Below are 18098 nucleotides of genomic sequence, written 5' to 3'. Positions count from 1 at the left end.
AAAAAAAAAAAAACCAAAAAACCAAAAAAACAAACAAGCAACTGATCTCCTGATATCAGAGGGAATATTTTAAGAATTACATTCAGCAAGTCACGCAAAACCAGTGTATTCTATGTTTAAAGAGAAGCTTAACTTGTGTATATTTACTGAGTCTTCTACACCTGCGTTTACTCATCCATCGCAGTGACAGTAGAACCATGCAGCAGAAAGTAAGGGCAAAAATGGATTACAGAACATTCAAACTGCAAATTATTTCACTCCAAGCATATGCAAAGATTTGTGGTTGGATGCACAAATGCAATAATAAAAAATTAAAAAGTTATTCAAAATGCCTCTATTGCTTCTCTTCTGCCACACTATAATCACACATTCCTCTGAATATACAGGAAGTACATTAATAAACAGTGCATTAATGAATTTACTATCATCTTCCCAGAAAAACTGCTCTTTTGTGCTTAATAAATGCTCTGAGACAAGGAAAAAACAATTCCTACAAGATGCAGATGTACCACACTGCAGTCAGGAAAGTCCACTCCTCGTTCTACATAAAATAAAATGAAAAAACAGTGGTTTGCTTGTGTATTTATAAATCAATACTGCAGTCCTTACTCTCTTATTTGCTCCTCTGCTTACCAACAAACACAGCAAAACCTACACAATTTTCTGTGTCGTAGGACAACAGCTTTAAGGACAACCCAAGACTGTCTCCAAAAGAACCAAACGTAACTCTGCTCTGTTGTCATTAGAAGACATCTTTACTGAACTGATTTTTAGAGGCCCAGCAGAAAACTTTGTACCTTTGCTTTATGAGAAATTAATTCTGCATTTAACAAGTTTAGCAATTAAATATTAATATCATTGCCCCGATTCTTTTCCTCTTAATTGTCAAATTAGCAAAGAAAGCATCTAATACTGAAATTATTCTACACTTGCAAAACTTGCAGTAACCAGCTGAAGATTTGTCCTGAGTTGTTCTATTAGGACACACTCTTCACACTGCTTTCATTTGGGTCAATCAAGAGCTTCACTGTCACTGAATCAGACTATAAAAACTAGGAGAGTGGTATATACAAAAGAGAGAGGAGCCCAACTTCCCACATCCCATCAGCATATGGGGGTACTCCTATGTTCAGTACGCAGATAATTACCTGTATCTGTGACATTCTCTAGCATGGGATGTGAACTGGAGAATACACGAAATACAAAATTAATGCATTCTGAAGACTACTGATTTCATAAGGAGCCAACATACAAGTGGTACTTAATTGGCTCGTATAGCATCAACTTAACATTAAATGCAGCAACTCTAACATGACTCAATCTCTTTTCAAAAATGCTTCACAGCCTTCTCCTCTGTGATGGCGTCCACTGTTGATAATTTTAAAGAAAATCCAAGAAAGAAAAGCAGGACGCTCTTCCATTTTCTCACTTGCATTTTTTGTCATTAGGCAGCTCTCAAAAGCATACGGAACTAAGAATGTAGTCAAAATTACCTTAATAACCAAGTCAAACTTCTGGTGCAAATCCCTGTTTATTGGCTTCAGGAGAGTGAGTTCAGCTGTTGTGAGGTTCATATGGAAATATTGTGGATAATCCTCAGGAGTACCTGCCAAAAAACAACACTGGGATTTGAGCAAATCTGAAAGATACAGTTGAATAATCTATCTTAGTCATTAGTCACCAAAAGAACAAAATCCAACCTTGTTATTATAGGAGTAAAACATCTCATAATTTGTACACTTGGCTTTACAGTCCCACAAGCAGTATGCCTTTAATCTTATCACCATTTCTTTACTCCCTCTGGTTGTGAAGGTTCTTGCCAACTGTGAATGCCCCAGCAGGACCCCAAATACACCCTCAGTCAATGACAGTTCTGCTACTCAGGTTCCAGGAGATACGTACACATGCAATCAGCTAAGAGGACATAGAGAGAAACGAGCCTGCACTGCAAATGTTTTTCCATCTGCCACACTCCTCAAAGCCACCTTTGCTAAACATGACAGAAGGATGTTACCACTATGCCCAAAACAGCCATGCTACTGTTTGAGGACAGATGAGATGATTTTAGTCACAAGCGTCTCACAGAAAGCACAGCAAAATTTAGCAACCGTGGAGTATTAGTTGTCAGAGGTGGATGAAGTCATAAAAATGTCAGACATGGTTCAGCAACAGTCTCTTGACTACCTGATTAGTAAAGCCTATAGCACATTTTTCCTAAAAGATTAAGGTCTGTTCTGTCCTTGCTTGTCTATCAGCAAACTTCATCCACCTACTGTAGTCATGTGCAATATCCCATTTCATTTGGGTTTAATGGCCCGCGTTTCCCCTCAGCTGGCCTGACTCCCAGCTGGGAGAATGTGAGACCCTAGATCTCAACAGAGCAAGGTTCCAAAAGCCACAGTGTAGTGCAGATGCCTCAGTAAGTCCCCTAAGCTCATGAGTCACTGTATCTTAAAGCAGCCCTAAGAGCAGGACAAATACTGTCACACCATACCCCCCAGCACTGTGTAACAGGCTATAACATAAAAAAGACCACTTCACTGACAAATGATGCTGTTACTGTTCACTTTCGAAGTAGAATGATTAGAAACCGCTTTTAGAAAGACTGTAGCTTTCCCAGGAGACAGATTACTGCCCAGATTCATGTGCAATAATTTAATTTGCACATCATGATATGATATCCATTTGCTGTATCGTGTGTGGGTACATTTATCATAGAATCACATATAGGGAAACATCACAGAGCCCTACACACATATCTCATAGAACTGCATATATACACAAGCACACACATCCCACAAATATTCAGTGAATTCTGTGTATATATCAATACCCGACTGGAGAGTAGTAGCAGGAACAACAACAAATCTAAAATCATAGAATGGCTTGGGTTGGAAGGGACCTCAAGGATTGTGCATCTCCAATCCCCCTGCTGCTGGCTGGCAGGGCCACCACCTCCACATTTAATCCTAGACCAGGCTGTCCAGCCTAGCCTGGAACACCTCCAGGAATGAGGCATCCACAAGCTCTCTGGGCAGATAATTTTTCTTTAACACCATCAACGTGAGTGCAGGGTTTCTAGGTCCAGGTCCTTTTTTACACTTCTTTCACTTTCAACTCCTAATCAACAGAACAGATTTTTTAACAACATGGGTCAGATAACAAATTACTGTAACCTTAGGAGGCTGCATATCAATATGAGTTGATACTGATGCTGAAAATCAAAAAATGAAGGAGTAAATCCAAAGAGCCACTAAGAAAGTAAGAAGAAAGTAAGGTTCCTAAAAAGACAACCAATAAACAAGGGAGGATTGAAATGACTTTAAGAAACACTAAGTGATCTACAGTGCAGAAGATGAAGCTAATATTGTATAAGGATAACAAGAAATAATCTAGGAGAAAAAAAAACCACAACACTTAAAAGAGGAAAAGAGAGCAAGGAGGATGATCAGAAAAGAACAGATTCAAGCATAATACAGCTGGAATATCTAAATCCTAACCAACGATGCCTGCTCTGGTGCTGCTTAGCACAGGAAGACTCCAAAGACCAGAAATCCTTAAGTTTTGAAAGGAAGTTTTCCAGGAAAACACACAAGAATTTTGGCACCCTGACAGCAGAGCAAACCTTAGCCCATGTTGTTGCCTGATCTGCTTCCAGAAAGGAGGAATTGCCTACTACAGCTATAACTGAGGTGATCATGCAGGACAGGGGAATGGCCACCATGTGAAGAGTGCTTGTAGGTTCTTGGAGCGGGATGAAGGTTTCGCTGTGCAGTTTGCTGCCTGACAGGCAAATGCAGAGAGAAATCGCTGGAAATACTGCTGTATTTTTCAGCTCTTGATATTTGAAAGTATCAAGAAACTAGAACTCTTAATAATCTGCAGCTGGCGGAAGAAATCACAGAGATAGTTCCACAGTGAAAAGTAGGAACTCACTATTTGAAGAAAAGTTGGTATTTCTCAAGGAACAGACCAGAGAAAAGAAAAACTTAAAAATATTGGGTAGGCTTTCAAACAGGGCTAAGTTGTACAAAATAAGAGAAGCACTGGGTTGTGATTCAGTTCACACTGATGAAAAAATGAGGCTAAATTGCAGATGAGTGTAAATGAGAGGATGGGCTGAGTCCACCATGCTTTGACTTCACAAGAGGAAGGAACTTGTATGCCAGGCAAAAGAGGTGGGTTGGCTGCACTGACTTGTAAATTAAAATTCAGTCAATGAGAGTAAAAAATTATGCATGAAAAACAAAAATGCAAACATTAGGTTTCCAAGAGATCAAGCTTAACAGGTGGATTACTACATTACGGTTCCAGTTCAGTTCTCTTATCTGAAGCACCTCTTTCATCATGTCCGTTAGGCAATACTTCAGAAAACATATAAATAAACAGATAAACAGAAGACAAAGTCCCAGTAGCACTTGGTTGTAACTAGTTCTCTATCCTAGGGTGATCCTTTAAGAATATCGAAGACCTGTTTTTCTATCGTTTCATCAGTATCAGCTCCTAACTATTTGAACAACTACATTCAGACACCATGATACATCCTCTGAGAGGACAGCACTCGGGTTAGAATGAAAAAGCAAGCAGAAAATAATGGGATTGGGCTAGTTCTTCGTTTCCTAAGTGCTTTACCCTCAAGTTACTGTTGTCTTCAGCGGTGTTATGCTCACATCAATGTAACAAGACTTCCACAGCATTTATCTCATCGAGAAAGTCTCTTAATTCCTTTTCAGTGGATTGCTGGGGAACCTGCTGTTCTCCAAACTGGAGAGATTCACTTGCAACCTCTGCATTTGTTGCAAGCAGCACTGAAGCATGCACCTGAATGCTTGAAAGGCCAGTTATCTTGAACGCATGACAGCCAGAGATTTTTATCAGCACTTAAGGACAAAGTTAGAAGGCCACATCACGTGGAAGTGAGCTCTCACTGCAGGGATGCAGGGTTTTGTTAACAGAAAGGCTTCTTGACAGCATATCCTTAAGATACTGAAAAAGATGCACAGACTTCAAATATTACATATAGTGCCTAAAGCACACACTGAGACTTGACTTGTACTGAAGTACAGGAGGAGAAAGAAAGCAGAGGAAAAGAACCACCAAATTAGAACATAGAAGAATCAAACAGAATTCCATATCAATCTCATATTCAGTAAGTAGCTTATTTTCTCATTCTGTGTGCACAGCTCAGACATCTAAGTGTTTAAAAAAAAAAAAATATATATATATATTAAAGAAGAACTACATTTAGATCTAAAGCAAGGGAAAATCCATATAACAAGAAATATCTGCAAGACCCATTTCTTGTGAAACTACTTAAAATTTTCTGCAACAGAGCCTACAATATAAATAGCACTATATACTTACAAAGATGAAGATGGACTTTAAATCTAAAAAGAAATACTTCTGAAGACCATGGCTCAAAAAGGGGAAAATAAAGTAACTGACAGCACTTCCAATGAATAAGCAAAATAAAAAAAGAAAGGAACTTCTATAATACATCTTTCTGCATTGTTTCTCTCAGGTCAAAACAATTATTCAAACATTAAAAACATCACAGGCTAGTGAAACGCAATTTTTAAAATTAAGTGCTGAAGAACTCTGAAAGTTATTTTTAGAACTTTAAACAAATGGACTAAATGCTGCCCTTGAGCATAACTGTCAATAGTTAAACTTACAAATAAACTAAGAAAAAATTCAAGTATGAAAGTACCTTATGTATTTACTCTGCAAACATTTACAAATTTCCTCACAGAATAAATTTGCTGAAAAAGGAATAGTTGAAGTGGTCCTTGGACTTCTAGACTTGAATCCAGTTACAGCCTGAAGGAAATGAGTTGCTTTAATGGGTATCCAAACAAAACCTGAAGTCTGCTGTGTTGAGGCTGATTTGATATCTCTCCGGCCACTTTGTGCTGGGAGCAGAGCACTGAAAAAGCCTCAAGATCAGCCTGTTGACAGCGGGATGGTCATGCTCCTGCACTTGCTCACAGACCTTGGGACCTGTATGCTCACTGCAGTGCAGCTGGAAGTTGGGAAAAAATGGTCGCAAGTGGCTGCACGACCTAGCTCAGAGATGTGCAACCGAATTAGCCAGGGATCTCCTACAACCTGAAAATCCTGTGCAGGGCTACAGGATTTAGGACTTCGGGAGCCAGTAGGAAAAGGAGGTGGTGTGAGTGGGAATCTTCCTGCTGTGGATCACCTCCAGAGTCTAGGAGCCAGGGAGTATTGCCAGCTTGAAGCAACAAGAACCCTGGAATCAATGCTGAGAAAGAAAACACGGGGGATCCACAGGCAGCTGCTCATTTTGGAGGAAAAAAGACCAACATATCAAAATTACCTAGAAATGTGTTGCTATTCATAGTCATGGTGGACTTAAACATTAACCACTTCCTATGACCCCAGGCACTGGCCAGCTCTATCTTGGTATGGCAGTCACGCTTTTGTTCTCTCTTAAGATCTGAAAATGTCACACACCAAATCATCAAACTTACTTTTCCCCTCTTTCATAACAGAATTCTAGTACATAAAAACTTTTTTTTTTTGACTGACAAGGAAAAACTATACAATATCCTCATTAAAACATATACTTCCACAGAAAGAAATCCACGTAGCTGCTACTGTTTAAAGCAGCAAACAGGAAAAAACACTTTTATACAAACCAAACCATTTCCCAATTCCCATGCTAGTTGCAGGCTACCAAAAATACTACTGCTCTCTGCTGTGCAAAGAATGGGGCAGGTGGAGGACTGGAACTGCAAACCACTGCCTTAGGCCTCCCTATTAGCAAATCATACAAGTTAAAGAACTGGAAACAAATTCTGAACAGAAGAAAATAGCAAGAGAAAAATAAACAGTAGAATGCCAAACATCCTGCAGTGAAGTATCTATCTCTGAACTCTTTCTATAACCACACAGGCAGCAAAACTAATGTTGGATGCAGTAAGATCCTTTAAGCTGCTCTGTGTCTGAAGACTTTTGGGAGAGACCTGCTCTCATTGCCTTTCTCTAGCATCTCTTACTGCACCTCTGCACCAGTGAATGAAAAAAACGCACTGAAGAATAGCTGCGAGCACAAACAAATCTTTCTCCTTTTGCTTGCTGTGTTGCCCTGTCAGTTAAAACAGACAATTATGAATCTAATCTGAATAAATAATAATAAATAACGTAGCCATTTGAATAAGCTGCTAAACAGCAATTAAATGTAATTAGGTAGAGCAATGATTTCAAACATCCCACTAACCACAAAATGAACTTTTATTAGGCTTCCACACTCCCAGTCAATCTTTCCCTGGTCACAATAAAGTGATTATGAGTGATAGCAAGAGTAGCAGACACCAACCAACTAGGATGGAATAGAGGATGCCCGGTCGATCAGAAGGAGGCTGGATGTTTCGGTCTTGATCTATGGCTTGTATGGGTGGAGTGACACTGATAGGGTTCACATGTGCCTGAAATGAAAAATCAGACAGATTTCAAACAAATTAGAAAGCCAATAGGCAGGTCTCTTGTACAAAAACATCCCACCCATTGGTATTTGCTGAAACTGTAGGAGAAAAAGTACTCATATTTAAGAGAATACTTACAGCACAGGTCCTAGTAAAACAAAAATTAAGTAGACAGTGATCTTCTATGCTTTGGTACATTATGTACTATAAGGACATTTTCAGAGAAAGGCTCTATGTCATACAAGTTCAAGCAAATGCTTAACTACTCTGCCACAGTCAGTCCCTTGAATCAGATGTATCAGACATCACAGCATTGAAATACAACAAATGATGTAAAAAAAAAAGGAAACAAAAATCTCATTTGTTGTAAGAGTATACAGTAGAATATAAATTCAAGCCAAAGTACGGATATTGCAAGGACGCGCACATTTGAAAAGTTTGGCTGGACGCTGCAGTAACTCACATTGCAATAGTTGCCAACGTTATGGATAAGTAGAATGGTCTCACATGCTGAACATGGAAACAGAAAGCAAGAAAACCAACTTTCCTATCCTTATTCATAGGCTTTCATCCTGTGCAATATTTGTATTCCCATCTTTTGATCCACCAAATTTAGCAGCACTGCACAGCTCTCACCCCTAGGCTCAGGGCATTTGCCTACCGGCACAGTGCTGAGACCTCCTCTCTTCTGCCTCTCCACATACATCAAGCACATCCGACCTGCACCCTGCATGTGGCCCAGCCCTGCTCACATGCAGCCCACTCCCTGCCCCAAATCATCATGGCATCATGGCTTCCACCCACTGAGTGACCCAGGCTGGCTCAGCAACAACCAAATGTCAGTGTGCTATTAATGTTGGCTGGTTGAAACCACGGCACAAAGAGGGAACAGTGCAGTGCCAACTCAAGTTACAGCAAATTTGCACAATTGTACACATTTTGATACACTGGCTAAACACAATCCTGTCAACAGCAGAAAAATATGCACACGTGCTTTTCCCCCTGGGGGACACCACTTGTCACTGATCTCCATCCAAACATGGAACCGCTGACCACCACTCTGAACTCAGTCCTGAAGGCAGTTCCTCATCCACTGAACAGTCCACTCATCAAATCCCTATCTTTCCAATTTGGAGAGAAGAACGTTGTGGGCTATTGTGTCAAAGGCCTTACTGGAGTCTAGAAGATTACATTGGTGGCTCTTCCCTTGTCCACTGGATGCACTGACACCATCATAAAAAGCCACCAGGTTGGTCAGACAGGATTTGCTGTTGTTGAAGCCATGCTGGTTCACCTGTATCACTTCCCACTCTTCAATGTGCCTTAGCATAGCTTCTAGGATGATCTATTCCATGCTCTTTCCCAGCATAGAGATGAGACTGACAAGACAGTAGTTCCCAGGATCACCCTTTTTACCCTTCTTGAAAATGGGCATGTTATTTCCTTTTTTCCAGTCAGCAGGGACTTCACCTGATTGCCACGATTTTTCGAATATCATTGAGAGTGGCTTGGAGACTACATCAGCTAATTCTCTCAGGACTCTGGGATGCATCTCATCAGGACCCACAGACTTGTGGATGTTCAGGTTCCTCAGGTGCTCATGGACCTGATCTTCACTTACAGTAGCAGCGACGTTGCTTCCCCAGTCCCCTCCTGTACACCAAACATTTGAGGGCTCTCTGGCAAGCAGTTGTCAGAAAAAAATGAGGTAAAAAAAGTTGTTAAGTAGGTTTGGACAGGTACACTGTTTGCTGGGTAAAAAAAGATAGCTGGAGGGCCAGGCCCAGAGCCTGGCAGTGAATGGAGTTGAATCCAGCTGGCAACTGGACACAAGAGTGGACCACAAGTCTTATGAGGAGTGGCTGAGGTAACTGGTATTGCTTAGTCTGGAGAAGAGCAGGCTCAGGAGAAAATTCAGTGCTCTCTACAGCTCCCTGAAAGAAGGTTGTGGTGAGGTGGAGGTCAGCCTCTTCTCCCACCTAACTAACAACAGAATTAAATGGGAATAGCCTCAAGTTGCACCAGGGGAGGTTCATATTGGATATTAAGAAAAATTTCTTCTCCAAAAGAGCGGTCAGGCAATGGAATGGGCCCAGGGAAGTGGTGAGGTGTTCAAAGGAACACTTAGATGTAATACTAAGGGATGTGGTCTGGGGGACTGAAATACTGGTGATAGGTGCATAGTTGAAATAGGTAATCTTAGAAATCTTCTCCAACGTTGGTGATTCTGCAATTTTGTGATTCTGTGATTATCTGCAAATTTTCAAGCAGAATGTATAGCGTTACAATTAGATATTCAACTCAAAATTCTGATCATGTCTCTTTACCAGGCTTTTATAAGACCTCTCTTACCAGGAAGAAATTGCTTCACAGTCACACCCTATTCACGTCATCTCTTCTGGTGGTACGCACCATTTGTGCACAATTATTGCAAGGATGAAGCTTAGGAATAGCAAACTTATATCAAAAATCTCTTGAGAACTCACTGATTATTGAAATCACTTTTATCGAACCAGATTGACTGATTAGTTTCACAATAACAAGGTCAAATATCCCACCAGCTCTATGTCAATGCTGCTCATTTTTAAGCATTTTAATAAAAATATTAAAAGTTTGAGTAAGTTGTGTTACTTACATACATTAACTATTTGATATGTTTTACGATGGTTGATCCAAAAGTAGTGCCTCCTGTTTTACTATGTTGGCCCAAGATGCCAGAGGTAGATTTTGGTGGTACGATAGTAGAGGCTGAATCTTTCTACCAATATCCCACTACATTTTGTTGCCGTGGGACAGATGGCAGCAGAGGGGGCAGTCTGACAGAATGGCGTCTGACATGGAAGAGCAGATGAAGCAAAGGTGTGTCATTGAATCCCTCCATGCAGAAAAAATGGCACCCACAGACATTTATCAACGCTTGCTGAAAGTAAGGCAGTGGTACAGTCCAGCAGTAGTGACAGTGACTGTGTGTCACCACAGCATGCAGGCTTTTCTTCATTGCTGGTGAAAATGCACAGCCAACAGTGGTGAATTTGTTTCAAAAAAAGCCTATGCTCTGTAGCTGAGAATTGGCTCTATCAAACAGAATTACTGTGCTCTTAGTATCTGTCACAGATTCCATGAACGTAAGTGGGAGGCATTACTTTTGGAATGACCTAAAACTATACCTTATCACTCAGTGAGGCCTAGGCAAGCTAAAAGATTGGACACCCATGACTTACGGCTTTTTCCGCAGTTCTCAACTAGCAAAAAGAGATCTTTTGTTTCCACTTTTGACTCTTTAAAAAAATTAAACCCTTAAAAGTGTAATGAGAAAGACTGGCTCAAAATAGGCATAAAGGAAGAGAGAAGATGATCTATTTGACATATGTTTGAATTTTTAAAATGGTTTCAGACTGCACAGAAGTTACAGGCTGTGAGACAAGATCATGCATAATTGTTCACGACAAAAAAAAAAAGTTATTTTAAAAGTACAAATCAGCTGAAGCACCCACAGGCAAATCTAGATTACGGATAGAGACACACCTGCAACAAAACCAATCTCATTCACTAAGGCTCAGTTTTAAAGCCACGATTACAATGCTGCAGGTCACGCAGTAGTGTTTGGCTGGAGAAGCAGTGAGCTATCTAACCTTGCTAACAACAAGCCCTCAGCTGCACCTGACCCCTGAAACTAGGCTGCAGCAATGCTTAGTGGATATGCAACTCAGAGAGCAAGGACATTGGCTTTGCTTTACTTTCCACTTCAAGGAGAAGTTAAAGATTTAGAAAAAAACACATTTAGAAAAAAACACATTTGAAATATAGCAGATTTTACTTGAACTGCTGACATTACAGTAACTATTCCAAACCAAAGCAATCAATAGAATAGAACCAAGTTGTATAAGAAAACAAAGAATGAAAGATGAAATCCATCACCTTTTTCTTCCATGCAACATGCAATTTGGTTTTCTAAGTACTGCACACTCTCTGAATGGGATGCTCATAGAGTAGAAGATACTATGCAACAAAATCAATTACAATCAGTACCAATGTTTGGGGATAATTTGAAGGGATTTTGAATGAAGTAGATTGATGTGCCTTGAAGCAAAACTAAAGGTATTTTCATATTATTTTAATAATCAGTGGATAATGCAAGTATCTTTTTCACTTACTCTTGAATTAGAACTATGAAAACAAAACTGCGCCAATGACGGCACCATTAAGTATGTTAATGAATTTGTAAAAGCACTTGAAAGATCTTTCCAGAAGTTGTACATAAACTTGATTATAATTACTTGAAAAATTTGTAGTCAAAACATGCTTTGCTCAATAGACTACAGTCACTACTTATGGTATTTCTTGCTTAAGTGAGCATCTGAAAATGGAAAAGGCTTCAGTGGGTGCTTGCAGCATCTCCCAGGTCCCACTGGTGTGGTGCCACTGGGTAGCCAACCTACTGGAGCTCAGGGAGCCCAGCTAAGGCCCAGCCCTGCTCCCCAGCATGTCACAGTCAGAGAAAAGCTCTAGCAATGCTCAGCCCGTGAAGAGAAAAGGCAGTCTACAGACACACAGGAGGTGGCTCCTGACTACAGCTCTGCAGAGAGAGCACAACCCAGTGCAAATACAACAGAGCGAGGGCTGTGACAGCCATCAGTGCAAGTCAGATCCCATCACTCTTCAAAAAGACACACAGCGAAAACATCACTGTCATACTCTGCCTCAAAGGAGAGCTCCGCGGTGGAAACTAATTAAAAAGAAAACGGGCTGCTTGAGGAAGTAAAACCTGAAGGTCTTTTCCAACCCGAGCAATCCTATATGCAAGAGGCAAAAGCACTTGAACTGTGTACCTACAGCCTCACTCAGAAACCTCCCACAACACAGTGACTTCATGTACTACTAAACAGCAACTCCGAAGTGACCTAAACCCCCTCAGATCAATAGCTCACCTCTGCTTATACCTAACACTGCTCTCTCACTACTTTCTGTTACTAAGTAGCTACCTGTTGGACTCACGAAGCACCAGATCCTTACTGCAAGACCACACAACAGTTGAGGACACCCAGTCAAGCGACCCAGGCTGCATCGCATGTGATGCCATGCTGAATTAAGACTGTCAGTTCTGCTCAAGGCAACGTGCGCTATGAAATCCACAAAACCAAACAACAGCTAGCTATAATGAATTTGGATGCTGCTGGCTTTAAACAAGTAGTTTATTGGTTAATTAACTCTTTACATGATTGACTTTACCAGCCCACATCAAAGGCAGGTGAGGACCAGCCCATGACCCAGTCTCAATCTGGGCATCACAGACACTCCAGCTCCCATCTGAAACTTCTCCCTGTGTATTTTACCTGACAAGAACACACTTTCAACTGAGAAAAGAGCATATCTACTATATTCAAATCTTGCACGTCATAATATTCGTGAATATCAGAGGGGAAGTTAAAAAGACTTTAGGAAAAACTGTAACAGTGAATAGGTATTTGGATCAGTATCAGTTCAAATGACAGCATTGCTGCAGGGATCACTTCCAGCTCTGGAAGACTGATGGCACGGTTAGTGACACTCAGTGGTGACAGATGACTAAAAGTCACCTTTTTCCATGCATTTCCAAACAAGCACTGTGCTAGCTTTGTGTCAAGTGGCGTGCATTGACACCTGCAATGAGCTCCAGTGTCTTCAATGACTGCTAGCACCAAGCGCAGGCCAACTGCAAACAATGAAGCTGGGGACGTACTTACTTGAGTACACCCTCTCTTTTTCCAAGCGATGGGATGAATTGAGACAATCCTCAATGGTACTTTTAGCCAAGGAAACCAGGAACTGAATTCTGCACCAATCATGTGGCTCATAGGCCTTCAAGAGAAGTCATAAGAGGGCACACTGCCCTTCTGTTGTTGGACAAAATGTTCAAAAGGAATTGGGTGAACTGGTACATGCAGGCTACTTCCTACGTTTGACAATTTATAGTCTCTATTGCTTGGACAAAGCTAAGGAAGATACACAGAATGCTTTGCAATGCCTGAACTGTATGCATGAACAGATGTAGCTCTTTTTTCCCCTCATGTGTGTATTCCGCAGTTCTAGGAAGCACAATATTTCACAACAGCGAGTTTTACTGGCAACCTGAAATATTCCAAAATAAAACAATATATCGCATTTAGCCTTCACTTTTTTTTTTTTCCCCTGGAATTTCTCTCCCTGTGTAAAGCAACAGAGATGCCCGTGTTTTATCAGAACAGGTCATCAGTATCAGCACAACTAGCCAGCTCACGCTGTCACTCTAAGCCCTGGCAAGTCCTGTGCCACAGGCCTGTCAGTCAGGGAGCTGTAGCTGTAACCAGTGCACACCCAGTGAAGCCTGTTGCCTTCAGCACACATCACATGCACAGCCAGGCTGCCGAACTAACTGAACCAGCAAGATCCCCGTGCAGAAGAGAGCGAGAAGCTTTTTGCCGGCTATAAAATATTAGTAAAGCAACGTGCATCACCCTGTGCTGAAACCCACGACTCCTTCAAAGCGATCCCTACAGCATTAAACCAGCAAAGTTGCAGACGGCCTGATGAATTATTAGTTACGCTGGTTCTTTATGTGCTTTGCTGAAAAACATGTGAGGCTGGAGAACAAGCTGTGAACCAGAAATTAGCAAAGCGATTCCCATGCTGTGCAGAAGTGCATAACAGTACTGCCAACACACAGTACTAAAACAGCAGGAAGAATCACAAAACCATTCCAGCATTGTTTCTTGCTGCTCCTTCGGATGCTCTGCCAATACAAGGAGGGCTGTGACAGGGAACACACATAAATCTGACGGCAAGTAATCTTGTGCCATTAAAAGAAAACACTTTGTGGAGCTATCCAACCACAAGCGATGTAAATGAAAAAATAAGACTGAAAAAGCATCTTCAGCTGAGATACTACCAAAAATGCCTCATTAGTCGGATTGATTATGTCACATCAAAGCCTCTACTTGCAGGGTCTCATCCTTCCCCCTCTCTTCTTGCCTCCTAAGGTCAGACAAAGGACAAATACATCGACGCAGGGTGAACGTGCTTTCCTGCTTCCTTCTAACACAGTTCAGAACAGTAAACTTTTGGACTACCTGTGGGAAATGTCACTTTTCTAATGAAGATTTCCCATTTCAAGAGTTACACTGCCAAAATGGCATTCAGCTGATATTCTAAGAATAAACCTGTAAAAATACAGTAATAATTCAGTTACTGTATCAGACACAAAACAGTTTGCTCTGGAAAACCATTCCCCAAGAAAGGAGGCAGCCACATGAGGAAAATAACTCCTTTAAAACCCAAGTTCCTCCCCTAGAGATGTGCAGTCCACTCCCCAGGCATACTTCTTGCCTGAAACTCCTTAAACGGGAAAGCTCATGCTCCACTCAAATAGCAGTTCTTATCACACAATGTTACAGAGTCCAAATATGCTATATGGAAAGTCCACACTTGTGATGAAAATCAAATCTGAACAGTATTCCTGCAATTCCTGCTTCGGTGCGCAGCACCTTGGCAAAAGAATACTGTGCAATAACACAAGTAGAAGGGTACTATGTTAATCCAGTCTGCCCTGGGGAATCTTTATAGTATATGAGTATTATGAAATCATCTTTAAAACTGTCCACTTCAAACATCAGTATAGGCAGCAAGCAACAATAATGAAGGTCGACCTGCAGATTTAATCATTTAAAATAAATATAAATGTTCTGTTTACTTTTAAGAAGTTTATCTCCATTCCTAGAAGCCATGGGCTAAAAGCAGTAGTGGCTAAGTTATGCAGCTGATATGCCTGAACTCATCTCTCAGATCTTCCCTTGGAAGTACAAAAGGTGCCTTACTGACTGATAGGAAGAAATAAGACATGAGATAGGCCATTAACAGTAAACTGCTTTCTCAATTAAGCGCTGCAATTGTCAGGTAGCTTTTAGCAGCTTCCTTGACTGTTCAGATGACGGATGGTAGCTGTGTTCTCGGCTTTCTGTTGTGTCCAGCATTTATGCAGATTGCTAAAAGGAAAAGTGTAGAATTCCAATATCCAGATAGAACAAGTTGTTAAAGTACGCTGTCAAAAAAACACAATTCCTTTCATTGATTGTTAAAAAAACAAGCCACCTTAAAGGGGGAAAAATATTTTGAAGCAACAGTAAGATAACATAATGAATCAGAACAAGGAGAAAAATAGAGACTATTTTTATCAATGATGTCTTCCAGAAACAGCAGGCCCAAAAAAGAATTGCATCAGGATCTGATCACAGTGCTTACTAAATTGCTTTTTCTGTGTCTGACACTCCTTATAAGAAATGTCTCCAACAGAGAACCTGTGCTGGAGACTAAACGAAATGCATTATGCAATGGGCCTCATGCCTCAGTCTGCACATATAATCTCCCGTGCAATTCAGGCAGAAGTGGGAATTGAATTTGGAGGTTGTGCTTGTTACAATGTGATGACTGCGGTTACAGAACAATAAACGTTTCCTTCTGACATCCCATTTATTTTTTCATACAAACCACAAAGACTGTTTTGTTGGCCATTATTTCTGCTCAGGTTTCAGAACAAGGCACAGAAGAGCCGCAGGAAAGCAAGTTAGAAAATCCAGGGCAGACCTACAAAGACTCACCAAAAATAAAAGATAAAGATCAGCACGACACTAGCGTAACGACTTAAAGTTTCTTAAATTTATTACAATAAGAAAGTCTATGAAACATCATCCCCATTTTGTCTTCTGTTAAGCACGTTCATCTCAGATGGGGAAAAAATAGAGTTTTAAACTATGCCAATAGTTGCTACTTTCAGCTGAGTTTGCACACACTTTATCTTACTTGCTGCTATTAAGAAGAAGCAGCTGATGGCTTCTCTATGCCATTAGAAGAATTGTCTACAATATAAAATAGTAGAGGATGCATAAAGAGATGTGATCAATGGTATGACCAAAAGCTTGGAATTGCCTGAGCACTAGTAGACCCTGGTTTGGCAAGTATCTTTCAGCCTAGAAAAAAAGACAAGGAGTATGCAAAAGGTCTGTAAAACTGTTGGTGGGAATAGGATCAACTGCTTACAGCCTCTTCCGAGCCAGAAACTTGAAGCGTCTCACCAAATTAGCTGGTGGCAGGCTGAAAATGGGCAGAACAACCAAGTTCTTCATCCAAACAGAGTCAAGCTGTGGTGCTCCTTGCTACAGGCATGACAGGAACTAGAAGTTCTGCACGGGTCAAGTATCAGGCATGTTCATAGAACAAAAGAAAACAACAACAAATCTCCAGCATGAGTTTTTAAGACAGTGCTTCTAATTGTGCTACAGGAGAACCCTCTGGAGAACCAGAACTGGTACCACTGATTGGACCCTTTCATCTGTAGGACTGCAGGCAAAAGCGTAGCAGTACAGCAATTCACTTAAAATGCAAAAACTACACTACAGAACTTTACTTTAAGCTTTGAGAAGAAACATTTACATTAACTTTACTAATTATTTATCCTATTTTTCCAAATAAATGGGGACTCTTCTCATTCAGGCACAGCAATGCCAGCTGCAATTGCTTATCGTCTTACTTATTCAAGCTCTGACCACCACTGCTCTTTTCTCATTCACATTTGTTGCTCCGCCAAAAGAAAAATTTAGGCAGAGATTTAATGCAGACATTGAGATACAAATTTGATTGCCACCATAATCATGACCACTTTAACATGTTTCTTTAATGGTAACGTTAACAGTGGCATTACTACCTCTTTTAAATGGAAGGTTATAGAAAAACTAGTTTCCCAAATGCATTTCAATTATTTTTTCAGTAAATTTAAATAAAATTGAATAAATGATTTTTAGTAAGTTTGTACAGTTGCATAGATAGCATAGATACATTGTGGGTGCATATACATGCAACTTACTATGCCCACATACTTGATTTTCGGAAGAAAACATTTACTAAGAGAAGCAATTCTGCCTCTCCATGAACAGATACATCTGTATTAAGCTTCTATTCTTTTGAATGAGATAAAGCTCATCATCACATCTTTTTCAAATGTAGTGAAATTCTACTCTAATACTTGCATGTTTTTCTCAAATTTTCTCAAATCACAGTTTTCTAATCCTGAAGGAAAAGCTGCTGCTCCCTTTCCCAGAGCAGCCACTGGACCTGGTGATGATGACAAGCTGCTTGGGGAAGATGTGTGCACCCCAGAGAGGAAATCTTTGCTCTTTTATCTCCAGTTCTCTAAGGATGTGTACCTGCCCCTGTCCACAGAACCTTAATTGCTGCACTAATATGTGATCACCTGCTACGGCCTGCAGCCTGTATATCGTGACAACAAAGTGACAAGAGAAATATTTTCCCCACCAAACCCTTAATGAACAGCTAGTTTACAGTTTAATAGGGTAAGCTAGCTATGGAAATTATAATTAACTCTATGAGAAACGATGTTAGGACATCGATGAGATTTTTTCTGAAGTTCACTGATAAGGCACCACTGTAAAAGTACTTTGTCTAAATGTCAACATCTAAAACTTTTAAATGCTTCTAAATGACATTTGAAGACCAAGCGAATTAATACACACAGTTCCTCTTTGACAATAGCTGCTTTTGATGCCATAACAAACATTGTTTTATGAAATACAAAACAGAAGAGCATATTGTCAAAGTGCCTTTTTTTTTTTTTAACTTTTTTTT

The 18098-nt window shown here is 40.4% G+C and overlaps 1 protein-coding gene across 7 annotated transcripts in view; it reads right to left on the bottom strand.

The window, feature by feature from the left end:
• The window catches only part of PCDH15 (protocadherin related 15), a 566546-nt gene that overhangs the window by 188391 nt on the left and 360057 nt on the right, over positions 1 to 18098 (bottom strand). For all 7 annotated transcript variants that reach the window (XR_002117515.2, XR_004160438.1, XR_002117520.2 and 4 more), the window contains 2 exons: positions 7343 to 7451; positions 1494 to 1606 (listed from right to left, as the gene is read on the bottom strand). Coding sequence is in view for 3 of the 7 variants with exons in the window: in XM_031554340.1 (XP_031410200.1) it covers positions 1494 to 1606; positions 7343 to 7451 (222 nt within the window). In the remaining 4 variants the exon portion in view is untranslated. The remainder of the gene's footprint in view (positions 1 to 1493; positions 1607 to 7342; positions 7452 to 18098) is intronic.

Source organism: Meleagris gallopavo, chromosome 8, assembly GCF_000146605.3.
Source record: "Meleagris gallopavo isolate NT-WF06-2002-E0010 breed Aviagen turkey brand Nicholas breeding stock chromosome 8, Turkey_5.1, whole genome shotgun sequence".
NCBI classification, from domain to species: domain Eukaryota; kingdom Metazoa; phylum Chordata; class Aves; order Galliformes; family Phasianidae; genus Meleagris; species Meleagris gallopavo.
This window is presented reverse-complemented; position numbering and strand designations above follow the sequence as displayed.